The 16,153-nt window shown below is 38.1% G+C and overlaps 1 protein-coding gene across 2 annotated transcripts in view; it reads right to left on the bottom strand.

The window, feature by feature from the left end:
- Positions 1–1,508: 1,508 nt before the first annotated feature.
- The window catches only part of LIN7A (lin-7 homolog A, crumbs cell polarity complex component), a 49,457-nt gene continuing 34,812 nt past the window's right edge, over positions 1,509–16,153 (bottom strand). Inside the window, exons 3-6 of one of the 2 annotated variants that reach the window (XM_074574116.1) lie at positions 13,450–13,521; positions 10,854–11,063; positions 4,977–5,185; positions 1,509–3,304 (exon numbers count right to left, since the gene is read on the bottom strand). In XM_074574116.1, the coding sequence (XP_074430217.1) occupies positions 3,262–3,304; positions 4,977–5,185; positions 10,854–11,063; positions 13,450–13,521 (534 nt within the window). In that variant the 3' untranslated portion in view covers positions 1,509–3,261. Of the gene's footprint in view, positions 3,305–4,972; positions 5,186–10,853; positions 11,064–13,449; positions 13,522–16,153 lie in introns of both variants that reach the window. The other variant, XM_074574126.1, reaches the window with a different exon arrangement.

Here is a 16,153-nt window from a genome sequence, read left to right on the forward strand (position 1 = left end):
TGAGCGTAACTATTTTAAATTCTGAAATTATGCTTAAAATCCTGTATTATTTCAAACACAGGCAAAACCACCCTTCCTGTTTAGCATTTTTTTATTTATTCTAGGAACCTTGTTTGCTCAAGAGAGCTTAATTTCATTTAGAACTCTAAAATCCCTAAAATTAGCAGCTGAATAAACAGTTTCTTCTCTTGCAAATGTGGCATATAATTTTGTGCCTTCTGCAAGAGTTCCCAACGGCACCCAAGTCAGATTTGAGGCCTGGCTGTGATAAATACATACAAAAGCTACGATGTATAGGACTAAGAGTTCTGCAGTATTATTCACCAGGGAACTGCAGGCAGTTGGTGTCATTTATTCCATTCATGGGCATTCGCTGGCCTTTCGTCTATGATTTGTCACTGTAGAAGGAAACGAGGAAAATACGTTATCAAGGTCTATGAAATCCTTCAATCCTCTATAAAGTGCCAGTCGGATCAGATGTCACAAACAGAAAAACTATGGCTAGCACAGCAGAGCCATCAACTTCAGTTAAGTGAATGCCACCAACCCTAAATCTCCATTATTATTATATCTTACATCTCGACCTTTGGCATAAGTGAACATGATGCAAGAGCCTGAAAAATCACATGGCACCTCTTTGCTTACTGTAATGAAGAGACCGAAAAGAGTTTTTGGATCTCCTACCTCAGTTTGCTGCCAGTGCAGAGAACCATGAGGGAGCCCCAAGGGTAAATGGGAGCAATAAAATCCACGAAGTTGACTGAAGGCATATGAATTCAGTGTAGTGAAACAGCAAATGCCAGGAGACCAATCAGTTAAAATATGATGCCCAAGTACCTGCAGACCTGCATGTGGAAAGTGTTCTTCTTCCTGCCCTTCTTGTAGGTCCTAATTCAGCAATGCATGTGTGGAAGTGCTTTACTGCATCAGGATCAAAGATGTTTAAATCACAAATGAAAAGACTGCCTACAACTAAATGCAGATGACAGATTTAGGGACACAGATTACTCTGTGATTAAGGGGCTGTATGTTTTATTGATCAGTAAGAGGCATGAAGTGACCCTTACAAAGTTATTTCTTCCTGCTTCCACTTCAAATTCATTGACAGCTATATTTTACTTATATTTTTCTTTCATCTTATTGTTAAATGTTGGCAAAGACTAGAATGTTAATTTTAGTGTGTATAAATAATTTATTGAATAATAATATATGAAAATGAATTTTATATGCTTCTCTATATGAATGACATTCTATTATTGAAATTCATTAATCAGCACATTCCACTCCATCAAACCTAAATTTTTTGAGGAAGAGGAGGGGAGGAGGTGGAGACAGCATTTGGAAAAATGCAGTACAGTGGGCTGACTAAATCTGAATACTTGGTCTCTGAAAATGCAGATATCAATGTAATTCAAATCATACCGATGAGATACAGAACAGTTATACGCAGTCATAATAACAATTTATATACTGTCAATATTAATAGCAGTGTCTGTTTGAGAATACAGTTTTAAAATAGGTACGTACAATTTTATTAAGTATAAAAAGACACCGTGCAGAGCAGAATACAATATATTTCATCTTTAATTCTGGTAGTTCTCAAACTCCACTGTCTTAATTGATATTGTCACCAATGACCACTGGATAGAATTACTTCTCTGTATAAAATGAGGCTTCTCTGGATGAATTCATGCTGTTTGGTTTCAAAAATACAGTAATTTCCTTTCAATGGCTACTTACACTAATCAAACACTGTCAAGACTGCTGGCTAGCCTGCATTTGGTTTCTAACATATGCTATGATACTGCCAATTTCCCCTGTTTTGCTCTGCCTCTCTCTGTTTGAGAATAGATCCTTGAAAATATTAATTGTTTCTGACTTTGTTCCAAGTTCACAACCAGAACACTCGTTCAGACCATTTCTACATTCCCCACGTTACTAAACTTTCACTGACATCAGCTGGAGTATTCAACATGCAAGGACCGAAGGGTTCTCCTCTAAGCTCCTTTTCTCCCCCAGATTTTTCTAATGAAGCATAAAAGGCATGCTGAAAACCATAATTTTTTTAGAATTTGGGCGTTCCATTTTCTAATTTTCTTAAATGTAGATGATGTTTATAGCCTTCCAGCTTTGACTATTTTCTTTGGAAAAACAGACATGTAAACTTAAGAACTTAGTTATATATTTTGTTTGCACATTCCAATTTGGTTTGATTAAAAAAAAAGCCAGAACTCTTAACTTCAAATTGATTTAAATGATAATGTGCGAGTCTTAAAAGAAACAAATGACACTTCCTCCTCCCTAAAATATATTAACATTAGATTGGAAAATAAATTAAAGAATATAGAAATGCCAAGATTATGCTATCACAGTAATATCTGCCAAACAAAGCTTGGTCTTTTGCTAACATTAGCTTACTACATTTGCAATACATGCTAAGCAAAGACCCTACTTCTCTAACAGGTACATTCAGACAATATATATTTTATGGAATAAATATATAATATATCCAGTTATAGATTTCTGAATAGTAACTATAATAGATACAAGCAATACCTACGTTTAAAAATACAGTTCTAGGATTCCCTAACTTTACTACTAATAAAATTAAAATTGACCTAAAACTTTCTCACTCTGTTGATGCATAATAAAATATATGGGAACACCAAGAGTAAAAAGCCAATTGCTTCTACAAATGGAATACTTTATAAATATAGTAAATTGCTATTTCCAGAAGGAAAATTGAAAATTATAAACAGGAAGTTAGGTTAAAACAGCTCTACAATATATAGTACAAAGTGGCTTTGAAGCGTGATGCATGAGTTTGATGTCTGTGGCAAAATTCTGAACTGATGTAGTTGTTCACTTCTGGAGATAACTGTAGAGAAAGATTCTGTCCCCAAAAGCAGACAATCTTGATCTCCTTAAAACAAAACTTTCACTGACTAGAGAAAGCCAACAGGCCAATTTGTCAGAGTAAGGAGTGCAAGATTAGATCAAACAGAATTATCTGGAAGCTCTGAACTTCTCTGTTTCATAGGGTTTACCTATCATGCTATTCTTACTAGGAACAGCGTCACAGAAGTACGATGTACCTGTGACTGCTGCGTGCTTTGAAAAGCCTCATCATGGAGGTACCCTCCCTTTGTCTGTCTTAACTACATCATTCTTGCACTGCACATTCTCCAGATGAATTCTGTTTTGTGTTCCTGTAGTTGTTTCCTTTTGCTGGAATACTGAAGTACAGCTCTGGTTGCTTGATTATTGAACTCTTGAGCAAGGCTTCTTTTTTCTTGAGAATAACCTAGAATTAAAGAAACACATTTCTCAGAGCAAGCACAAGGAATTAAGTTGCTGACTGTCTCTGCCTGCCTTTCTTTCCTTTCAGTTTAAAGAAAAAATTCACATCAGTAAAAATACCTTACTTGCTAATGAAAAGACTTAGGTAACGGAAAAAATGAAAAACTTCACGAGACGCTGCCATTTGTACGTTTGTCTCCTGCAATGGCCCTATTTTACACAGAAACCCAAAACTTACTTCATGGAATACCACTGTATATACCTCCTGCCTGAGCTGAGGCCCTGGTGTGGGATTCAGATCCCGCTCGGTGCCTTTGTTTGTATCAACAAAGCTGGAATTCTGGTGGTCACAGGACAAGGAGTCTACAAGGTGGGTTTTTTTCCTCTAAGTATCAAGAGAGGTCAGTGTCAACATTAATAACAATGAAACCATCACTGTGAGCTTCAGTTTCTGACCATTTGGGGACTTTCTGAGTCACTTGTAGACTCTTACTGGTACAAACTTCCTGTTTTGGGAACAGCTGGTATAAAATGGGGAGGATTGGGATATAAGTCCCAATAAGGGACATGCTTCCTACTTGACTTCATTTGGACAAATGGAGCATATCTATAAATGTATTTATGTCATGAACTCTCACGGATTTCAGAAAAACTGCATATATGGAGAATCTGTGTAGCTCACATGCTGTGTGTTTCGACTACACTGGGAAACTTGCAAGCCTCTCAGAAGCTATTGTAATACTGAATGTCAGTCAAGTGTGAATGAAATACTTCCTATCAAACTGGAGATGAGAAATAAGCACTTGTGGGTTCCCTGCAGAGGAACTACAGAGTGAAGTTTGGGTTCCCTGTAGCAGGGAAGAATTTTCTTTAGGTACCAGCAGCAAATCTCAAGGTTCTGTTGCAGAGTGGTAACAGATTATTTGAAAATACATTAAACTGTGTCTAAACCTGGTAGCGTACTCTTGCTTGTCACAAATGCTCTGGTTTTTAATTAAAAAGCATTCCCAGGAACTACAGACTTCTTATGCAGGCTACGCAGGTGAACCAGAGCTGCCTAGCTGCTATTGATCTTGGGGTTATTCGTTGGAAATTGGTTCCAGAATTTGTTAGGGCCTTTCACCTATTTTCAGAATGCATTTTTACTGGGACAGACCATGTGGAAATGTACCAAAGAACGAGCTCTGATCTTCCTCCCTGCAGTATGTGCTTGCCGGGGCCCCGAGGGCATGGCCAGCCCTGACTGTCCCTGACCCTTCCCTGGGCTCCCATCACCTTGTCGCCGGCCCAGGACTCCACGTCGGTCCCCCAGGGCTCCCCCCACCCTGTTCCTGGCCCAGACTCCCATGTCAGCTCCCTGGGACCATCAGCCCCTGCCTCACTGACGCCAGAGGAGGGCTGGTCTCCATCTCCCCACAGCCCTGCCCGGCCTGGCCATGGGCTCTGCCGAGCCGGGCTCGCCTGCAGGCCCATGTCCAGGCCTCAGCCCCATGGAGGTCCCCCAGGCCTAGGGATGGGGCTGCCCCGGTGCCCCCCGGCTGCCCTGAGCCTGGCTGGGGCGGGGATGGGCCAGCACCAGGCCCTGCCCCGACGGACCCCTGGACCCCGGGAGCTGCTGGCCCAGGCAGTGTGCTGTCAGCGGGCTTTAAGGAAGACCAATGAATCCTCTCACCTACGACATATGGTTTTGCTGTGTGTTTTGCTGCTGCTGCTGCTGCTGGATGAGCAATTGCTGCTGTTGCCGGCGCCGGGCCGTCCTCAGTTTTTCGAAGCGAGCCTCCATCTCCTCCAGCACCTTGGGAGTGTAGCGTACCACCAGCTTGACGCTGTCCTTAGCTGCCTTCAGCAGCTCCACCGCCTTCTCGTGGTGCTCTCCTTCCACGCTCTGGGAGCAGGGAGAACAGATTTAATCAGGGAAACGCTTTGATGTAGAGCTCTGCCCTCTTTTTCATACGGAAAGGCTGTTGGGGTTTTACGAAGTTTCCACACCTGACATTTTTCAGGGGACCATTAAGGGAAAGCGTTGAGTTAAGTAAGATTTATGCACTGCTGAGAACGTATTCATTTTCATATCTTAAATAAGTCAAATCTGTTTTAGGTTGCATTAAAAACCTAATTTCTGATCTGTGTGAAAAGGAGGGGAAATACTCAACAAGCTTTCTGCAAACAAAAATAATGTTTAAAAAAACCCCAACCCCGCAGCAAAGACCCAGTTTGTTTGCGAGGTACAGAAATAAGTATTTAAATGTTGGTAAGAAATGAAGAAATTGCAAGTTTGAAGTCACAATCCCTTTCTTACACCCTGGCCCTGTTTGGATCCCGCCAGGATCACGACATGCGGTGATTCAGCAGCTGCCGAGCTGCAGGCGAAGGAGCCTGCCCGCTGCTGCCAGGGACAAGCCACCTCTTATGCGCTTAATGGCACTGCCCACATGTTTAACATTTATGTGACAGGGGCTCTCCGTTGGAAATAAACTAGTCTTTATCCGGTTAGTTGTAAGCAATCAAACACCAGCAACTGAAACCCTGCAAGTTCTTGCTGAAGGAATACATATTTTCCCCCCCTCTCTGGAAAATGGTTTACAGTAAGGTGATATCTGCTGTGAAATCAAAAGTATTCCCAAAGGGGCTCAAGCTCTGATTTCTATGCCAACATTGAAAGAGTAAATTTCCAAAAGGGGAGGTGACTCTGCTGTGAAAAGAGTATTTAATTTCTACAATTAAGTGGATGGACCGGCGTGCTTTTCAGGCATGTCGATTGTCCCGCACCTTAAGAGAATGGGAAAAACGTTCTAATAGTGTATAATTGTCTATGTGTATTGTAGGATATATTCCAACAAACAAAAGTATCTCTGCAGAGAAAAAAAAAGGACTGCACAACTGTGCTCTTCACATGGATTTCAGACCATTTAAAAAATAAGTCATTTTCTTCCCACATAAAATAAATCACAGTTTTACTACATGCTGTGTTTTAAAACTCTTATGTATACCACGCTATTTAAAATGAAACCATACCCATAGGCCTCCAAAGAGAAGCAGCATTCAAAATATCTGAAGTTCAATTCATGCTAAAAGAATGACTTAGCATCGTTATAGCAACTGTCAGAAGAAAATTCTTTCTATTTTCATCTCTCCTATTTGACTGAGTAGCATTGTGCAAGAACAGTGAATAAGAATTACTTCTGCTGTGCCACACTATGAGCTAGAAATAATGATTTAAAAGTTTCGAAAAGCAGACACAGTACGCTTCTACATAAATAATATAAACAACACAATTCAAGCTTATCGCCTTGCTGTGTATCTTTCTTCCATTAAATATCCTTCAACATATTAACACAAGTAATTATTTCATGCCTGGGTCAACTGACTGGACTCAAGAGTTTCTACAGAAATGTTAAGATGCTTCAAAAATATTAATGCAACTTAGAGAAATAATGAATCATTTCAGGTGCTGAAATGATTACCAGAAACAGGAAAACCTTGAAGTAAACAGGCATTTGACTGTGAAATTCCTCTAGTAGGTCTCCTATTCAAAGATCTTAAAGAAAATTCATGATCTGTGATGACCAGATTTGTTAGAAATTGTGATTGGGATAAATCTGCTGAATAAGCACTGCTACCCAAAAGCAATTTGGAGAAAAAAGAGTTTGCTTACAAATACCTGGAAAAAAAGAAACTGTTGTATAAGAAACAGTGAGTGTATCTAATGCTCCAAAGAGTTAAAAAAAAAAGCTACAGATGCATGGGGAGTTTTGTGAATTTGTTTTAATGAACAAGTCACAGATACAAATTAAAACCTCTTCCCCATGTCCCTTACCCCATAACTGCTCAATGTTAGAAGAGGTCATCATAACTAACACATACTGTAACTAGCTATCTTTTATAAATCATTGCTTTGTGACTGGCTTTGATATTTGTAAACACAGTTCTTAACTTTGGTTATAAAATTTGGTATTGTTTTATATTTCGATTTTCGCTTGCGAATTGTGGTCAGTATGGCGTGGCATGGACATTCAGAGGAAAGAACAGTGTACTCAGTGTTGTCGTGATCAGTTTTGCTGTGGAACATTATGAACTTACAACAGGCTATGAACAAGAATTGTAAGCTTCCAAGCTAAATCAAGTAGCTAAAATATTAATTTGCTTTCAAAGAGTTGGATGGTTCTAACTAACATTGATAAGCAATTGTGATTCTATCTGTTCCGTAGGGGAATAACAAGATGGTATATTTTAATACTTCGTACAACTTTGTAAACTGTTTTTAATTCATGATTGGCCTGTTTTCTTTCCCATTTGCCTCCGGCCTTATTCTTCCAGTTTACAACCAGTATTTTCTAATTACAAACGAAGGGTTTGACTGTGTTGCTATTCAGGTCAATTGAAAACTCCCATTGTCTTGAACAGTAATGATACGGAATCAAGCCTAAAGCTCCGAACCACAACCAAAGAGGGGAGAATAACAAATGCATATATGAATACTACTCTCCAAATGTACCTGACACGGGTCTTAACAACTGCAGTTTTCAGCTGCTATTAATATGATCACTATACTTGCTCTTAACATCTTCATTGCTGCTTGCACTCGTATTTCCAAGGCATTACAAATGCTTTACCTGCATAGTAGTAGCTGTACAACTTAAATAGCAGAGTCCCTTGGAGTACGAAAAAGAACTTAAACCAGCAAAGGAAGGAAGTTGTTTTGCTGTTTGAATTCTTCCGCCTCTGGAACCCTCTGAGGCTGTGTTGGTGAAGGACTCCTGCTGGTATTGGTCATGACTGTACAAGGGATTTTGCTGACTGGATTACACCGGCTGGGGACATGGCAAGGATCTGACACTCATGTTACTTAAGAACTGCCCACCAAACATGACATTTAATAAATTTATATCTTTATTTATTTGATAAATGTGTATCTGTATTTAATATGTAATTTTTGATTACTTATATTTATATATACTTCCATCTGTTTTCCCTTATTGCATTGGAAGATTGCACCAAAAAAAGGGATGCAAAACTGTAGAGACAAGAACAGTTGAAAGAACTGCAGATACGGTGTGGGGGAAAACCACGCATCACTGTAGCCAGGCTCACAGACTTGTCATAAATATAAAAGAAAAAAAAAAACCACTCTCCTGCAGACAAAAAAGAGAATCTGATTGTTACCCCTCAGGCTGAGAAACTGAGAAGAATATTTCTATTAGATATCTGTAAGCAAATGCTTGGGTGAGAAATTAGCCATTATAAACCTATTTTGTATCCCTTTCTGTATCTGACTTACACCAGGTATCTGACAAATGCACAATCTTTGGCAGATATGAACAGCCACCAGTGTGTGCCTTTGCTGAGCCATCTGCAGGGCTTACTGCTTTCAATTTCCTTTACTTTTAGGTGGTGTGGGACAAAGGTATGTAACAAATCCTGCAGCATAATGAGAAAACACTTTTTTTAACATCCAGTGAAACAGCTCAAGGAACAGTCATCCCAGTCATGCTGGGATAACAAATCTGGATTCTGAACACAAAGCTCTAATTTTATGCTGATAATTATAAAGTTGGATAACCACCAACTTCTGAGCACAAACAAGTTACAGATATTTCATTTTCATTTCATGTTCCACTGCTGAGCCGTCTGTTGTATTGTACATACTGTATATTATTTGCTTTTCTCCAGCTAAATTGAGAAGCACGAAGTGAACTAGTCCCAGTGAACAATGTTAAATTTAGAGCTTTTTCCTTCTGTCTCAAGCTGTCTGCAAACAAATTACCACTTCTATAATTTTTGCCTTTTTACAAATTATACTGTATGGGCTTAATTCAGCCCAAGACTGGTGTACAAACAGTTGCTCATAGACATTATTTCAAGTATGCAATTGCAATTTAAACTTCATATTCTGTTGTTTAGACTCCGAACACAAAAACACTTCTGCTGCATCTCGGAATGCATCTTTCTAATGTACCTACATGCAATTGGAATTTTATATCGTCGTTTTTTGCTACAATAGCTTAATATATATTCTAGAGCACATCCATGATTTTTTTTAACAGAGTATCATGAAATAAAGGTGACAACAGTCAAATGCAATATATCTTGACATCTGAAGGTTCACCACTTTCCTCCCCGGTATTTGCCTAGATGCTGTTTGACAGTAAAAGGATTTTTCAAGAACCATCCATCAATTAGTGGATATAAACTCTTTTATCTGTCTTTTTATTCACCTGTTGAAAGAAGTGCTGAACCACAACAAAACTATTTGACCTACTTCCCATCAGTGAAGTTCAGGCAATTTACTTATTAAATGTTCAGCTGCTTTTCCCCAAGACTAAATAATCTTTTCAGTGTGTTTTCTTTTTTTTGTTTTGTATCTACTCTTTCTCATTGTGTACAGGGGCAAGTAAGCTTCCAGACCTATTATTTCTCTTTTGAGAACACGATGGTTGACAGAAGAAGTGGTAAAAAGTCTATCTGAAGTGTTGCACTGATATTTTGTTTCAAGAGAAAGTGAATAGCTATTGTTGAGAGAAACAGATGACAACATGAAAGCATGGAGAAAACAGCATTTTTTTCATTCTTTATGGGCTTGCAACAAAGAGGAAATTTAAGTTGGAAAGTCTTATGTTTATGACTGGATTCAGGAATTGCTCCTACATGCCTTTAGTGTATTTACATATGAGTTTTAGATGGAGGTTTTGCATGAAAAAGGATTATGTTTTCATTTAGAGAAGTGCAGGGTTATATGAATGAGTATGCTTACCCTTTCAGTACTTTACATTCTCTTGTAAAAGGGAACAAAAAGCAAAATGAAAGGCAGAATTTGACCCATGTCATGTATTCAGAGCCTTATTTTTCCTCTCTATTCCAAAAGCCCTTTTATTTCTACCTCAATATTGACATTCACAGTGAAACTATTGCAAAACACTCCACCCTGAAGTATTGACTTATATGAAAAATGAGTATGTAAAAAATGTACCTTTTTACTGAAAATATACGCTCCCTGTATGTGTGTGTTTGTACAGCTGAATTCTCAGACATAGATATCACAGCTGGATGAGTGTCACTGAAAGTAACCTGTAATGTACCTTCCATTGCAAACCAGCACCAAACATGCTCACCAAATTTCTTTTGATTTTATGTGTTCAAATGCTCTGAAGGTCACAAGGCTGCACAAGTGCCACTGAGGCATCAGCGTGCTGGGGAAGGGCTGTGTGCCTCAGAGGCTGTGAAGTGCAAGAATGACAAAGCCTGTTACTATGCTCTTATTGCAAAAGGGATTTGCAGAATTATCAATTAAGAAAGACATAGCTTCCTTGTAAATTAAGCATGTGGTGTGGATTTTAAATGAAGCTCTTCAAGCACCCTCCATGACAATAGAAGCTGTAGAGGCACAAAGTTGTCGATGCAGCTTTGCCTCACTGCACCACAAATGCACACCGAAGGTCTCTCACAGAGCTAACTCCTTTTGTTTCATATGGCTGCATTTTAAATCATGATATTAGAACAGCTGTGAAAAATGAAAAACCAGATGAAAATGAAAGCTCTATCAAATTTCCACATACCACTCCATTAACTGAAAGCAGCTGGTCCCCCCGTTTGAGCCCTCCGTGCCTTTCTGCCACTCCTCCAGGAATGATGCGAGAAATATAAATAGGTGAATTTTGTTCCTTTCCTCCCATGACATTAAAGCCCAGGCCTTCATCAGTCTTTGGCAGCTCCACCACTCGTGGGTGTGAATGGCCTTCGCTTGCAGCAAAAGCAGCAACTGTTGCCTGGAAGAAAAAAGATGAGTGATTTGGCCATGCAGGGAGAACACTGACTTACATTCTGTTGTTCATTTGCAGGAAGAATTCATTCCTGTGAAGACATTTCAGGATTTTATTCTGACTTTTTCTGATCATCTGAAAGCGTTTTAAAAAAAATTCAGTTCCATGCCAATGCCTTTGAAATAAAGGAATAAGCAGAGGAACGGAAAGTTTAGGTGACTTGTCAAAGATAACGCAGAAAGTTAGCAGCAGAGCCAGAAGTAGGCACCGGGAAGCCTGACTACGTGGTGGTGAGCACTTATGATGACTAGTGCATTTCTTCTTTCCTTTTTCACAGGGAGAAAATTTGTTACTCTGGGATAGGTTAATGTGATCTCTGCTGTGTTCCTAGTTGAAATAAAGAGGATGGACCGAACTGTTAACTCTCTGCTCTGCTTTCAGAGGTACGGATTTATTTTTTTCATTCTTTGGGCACAGAAAAAAATCCTAACAGGATATTCTTATTTTAAAAAGTTGAATTCATAATCTTTATGAAATCTCTCAAACTAATTAACTCCTGGAACAGGAATGTGAGTTTTTATAATATAATTGGATCAAAACCTTTATTGAAAAATTAAATCTTAAGACAATGGATTTATAAATCAATTAGAAAAATCCAAGATTGCTAATCTTACTCTGGCAAAAAAAATCCCATGTAACAAACTGTAAAGCTTGCATCCAGAAAAATATTACATTTTATACTTTATTTTTCACTACAAGTATTTTCCCACTTATAGATCTTAGTAAGTCATTAAATAAACTTTAAGAACTTCTTCTATCCTTTTCGGCGTGTGTTTGTAGTCCAAACTGCTCAAACAATTCTGCATTACGCTGATGTTTTTTGAGCATCCTTATAATGCTTATGCTTAATAGAAGCTAGTGGATGATGTGACATAATGGATCATTCTCAGTTACATGTTTTTGCACATGCAGACCTTGTCATCATGCATACATTTTACGTCAGACATGAATGCACTAGGAAAATGCAATGCAGACAGCCCAGAAATAACCAGGAGATATTGCGATATTGAAACATTGCTCTGTAACCCTGCTGTTCTATATGAATAAGAAATGAGAATGGCAAACGCTAATTGGATTTCTCCCCATTTACTGTACAACATAGCAATAATTTCTATTTTTACCTGCAGTGTAGACAAATCAAGATTTCATATACACATTTCTCTATATAGAAGCATAGACCTTACAAATTTACATTGTTCATTAACTTTCAATTAGAAGAATGTTAAAATCAGACGAACAGCCTACAGAAAAGAACGGTCTATTTAGTAAAGAAAATACACTGCAATTTAACGTATATTAGGTTATTTGCTGGCTACTACACAGCTTGCTTCTCTAAAATACTGTAGAAATCATTTTGTAACATGCTCACAACCTTCATCTTCTGATACAGCTTTAAATTGAAATCTCTTAACACAAATACATAATGGTAAGATCTTAGTTCCATTAGGATTTCAGGAAGTTTTGCCACTAATTTCATAGGAGTGTGACCATAAAGAAATATCTCTAAAAAAGGTTTATGGCTTTTGCAGGTTTACCTGTTTTGCATAGTATCTGCCACACCACCCAGAATACACTGTTGAGTACAAAATGATAATGGGAAAAAGAAAGCCATGGCGGACCTCCCTGTTTGGAAGCATATATCTTTGTGCATGTTATGAAAATACAGAGCATATTTCACACTGGCACACAGAACGGGTATTTTCATGGTTGTGTGAGTTCCCTTAGAAAATTATGATCTTAGTAGTAGCAGCAATGTAGCTGTCATGGTCTAAAGAGATGAGAAAGGCAGGTCAATATGGACAAAGAGACAATATATTTTATTAAAGCAGGTAATGCATCGGAAAAAATGGGCTTGTATTTGGGTGTGGAGTCTCTCGATCAGGCCATTTTTGTCACTGTCCATCCTTACCACTTTCTCAGTACCTACAGTTCCCGTTAGCTAAAAGTGGAATTTTGACTTCTTAATTTCTATCTCCAAAATCACTGTGTCCTCTCTGGATGAGCTGTATGGGAAAACAATCCATTAAAATATTGGTTGTTGCAGGCAGACTTCTACAGAATGAACCAGTAGATTTGCTTTTGCAAAGCAACTTTTCAAAAAGCATCAATTTCCATAAATCATTCTCTTTTCTTAAGCTACAGAAGCAGCATAAAGGTTGAAATTTTCCATTATGATTGTTACCTGGGAAGTAGCACTGGTTCTAGACTCTGGGCTGCCACTGATGTCTAAATTTTCTTACAGTGTACACACGAATACCTGAAACACACACGCGCACAGTCAATTACTAGGTCACTTTGGTAACACATATTTCAACAGTTGCACGTATCCTACCTTTGCAGTGGCCCTGGCTCGGAATTCGGGGCAGCCATTAACAGTTATGGTTTCATGCATGTATTGATACACCTAAAATGTTCATGAAAATAAAATGTAATTAATTATAGAAGCAAAACAAGGACTTTATATTAACCCAGACAGGACAGTCCCTTTCCCTCATAAGACTACATTTCATTAATGCTGTATTCATGCAATCACATAGTCAAGTGACTGCTGAACTTCTGCATGCTTAGGTTTACAGAAAACATCAATCTGTGTTTCTCATGACACTTTGCAAACTTAACTGTACATCCTCCAGCATGATTCCCTTCCCATCTCTAGCGTGTTATTTCCCAAAAAGAGGACAGTTAGGTTGTACGTTATCAAAAACTGGTGTCTCCAAGCAACTGATTTCCATGCAGATGATCTGAACTGATTTGAGCGGTGTCTTAGCTTCTTTGTTCTTTAAATTTTCCTATGAACTAAAGATTTAGGGGACTGATGTTAAAAAAATATGTAAATTGCTCAGCATAGAGATGCTGAAGAATGGACGTGAAAAGTAAATTTTGGAGAAAGGTCATAGTACTGGTTTCCATCAACCATAGCTAGGAATTGCAAAAAGGGCTGTCAGTTGGGTAGGTCAGACACGGACAATAGGTAAGAATATCCTTCAGAAAGGAATTGTACATTCACATAAATGGCATAAAATCAACATTGCCAATACGTACAATTTTCTGTCTGGGTTCCCCCTGCCGCCCCCCGGTATAGACTCTTGCCCCACTTCCTCTGGTCCTTTATTCTCCCTTTTAAGTATCTTCAGTAAAGAGAAAGTAAAAGGCTCCCTCACACTGCCTTTCTTCCTTAGATTTGACACATTCTTAGATGAAAAATACCAAAAAAATGCCTTGATACTAGCCAGTTATTTTGAAAGAAAATCTAAAAATTAAAAACATTTTTATATAGCATGGAATTTTTTTGAAAGACAAAGGTGAATGCAAACAAACAAAACATTTTATTTAATTTGTTTATAGAACCACCAAACCTAAAAAAAAAATAATAAAATGTTCCTATATGCCACTGATTTACTCCGGGCATTTCTTGGGATACTTCATCAGGAATTTTGTCTTTTCATGTGCCTTATGGCTCAGGTTGCACTCCTCAGAGAGAACCTTTGCTGGTAAAGTATGTTAGCTTTTACAGCAATCTCTTTCTTAGAGTCCTCGAGGAGTGCAGATTCAATCGTACTTTCCAAAATATACTTACCTTTCACTGACTTCGTGATACTTTAGCAGGAGTGCCAAAACCTCCCTCTTTGGTAACATAGATGTTACTTTGGCAGAGAAGGTGTCAGATCCTGTACTTAACTGACTTGTAAACAATGGCTTGTCCCATTGATAGGTAAAATTTGCCCATTTCCCTGTCCTGACGACTTGCTATGCAGTATCATAATGAGATATCTCTCCCCACTGAACCTACTCACTGACAAACATACTGCTACAAACAATATGGGAATTAAGATGTGTGGCTCATTTCTGATCTCGGTGGACAGACATAGTGGTAATCAAAGACTCTCGAGTAGTAAAATGTTTGGGATGACTGACCCCCAAACTGTTTTTGAGGGATATCATACCCAAGGGAAAGGCAAAAAAGGAAAAGAGATTAAAAATGCAATCCATTTTGGAGATCTGAAATACGCTAAACACTTTCAAAACACAGCAAAAACATTATTTGTCTTTACTATTATCAGAACAGAAGTCATCCCAGGACTTAATTCAGAAGAACTTGGGTCAGTGAAGAAAACTGAGACAGGGGAGCATGCCAAAAAATTTCCTGCTTTCTCCATTTGAAATGAAATCTTGCTTCCATTGGTAAAATTGGCATTGAACTCAGTATAGGCCAGGATTTTGCCCTTAATTTTAAAAATAGGGAAAGAAACCTCTTTTATAGCCTCTAGAGGATCTCTGGTTTGTTCTATCTTTGTACTGGATGATGTCATCATAAAATTGTGTTGAGTCTACATATTCAGCATAATCCTGCCCAGATCAGTTCAACATTTATTGTGTTATGTCGTAGGACATATTCTTAAATAATTATAAGAACAACTACTACATTATATAAGAATACTGTGTTATTGCAGTAATGTATCACTAAATACTTGTTACCTCAAAACCCATACTGTATCAAACCACTGATAATGTTGTATTTTCTTAATATCTGCAGGTCCCCTTTTATCTTAAAGCATAACAGATGATTGTACATATCAGTTTTGCTTGCACAGCTACAAATGCTGTGGCTGGCTATAACATTTAAAAGCATATCTTTGATTATTGAAATATTATGACATTAAATTGTTTTGAAAATGGGTCACAAGATTTCAAATATAAGAACAGTTACTAGAAGTTCTTTAAAATATTCATTACTAAGGTAGAATATCACAAAAGTGAGCAGATACTGATACGTTCATGTGATTATTGCTAGGTTTAATGTCATGTAATTCCATATTGTCTGCATCCTACCAGTATGTAGCTAGTAGACTTCATAATATCCAATATCAGGGTAACTAACTTGTGTACTGCTGAAAGAACAAACTCAGTAGTGTGTGATTAAAATGGTATGTTAAAAAAGAATCAACTGACTTTAAAACCATCTGAAAAATACGATCAATAATGTCGTATAATCCTTGTATTCATTTGTAAATTCCCAAAGAGCACAGATTTCAAGT

This window comes from Larus michahellis, chromosome 1, assembly GCF_964199755.1.
Source record: "Larus michahellis chromosome 1, bLarMic1.1, whole genome shotgun sequence".
NCBI classification, from domain to species: Eukaryota; Metazoa; Chordata; class Aves; order Charadriiformes; family Laridae; genus Larus; species Larus michahellis.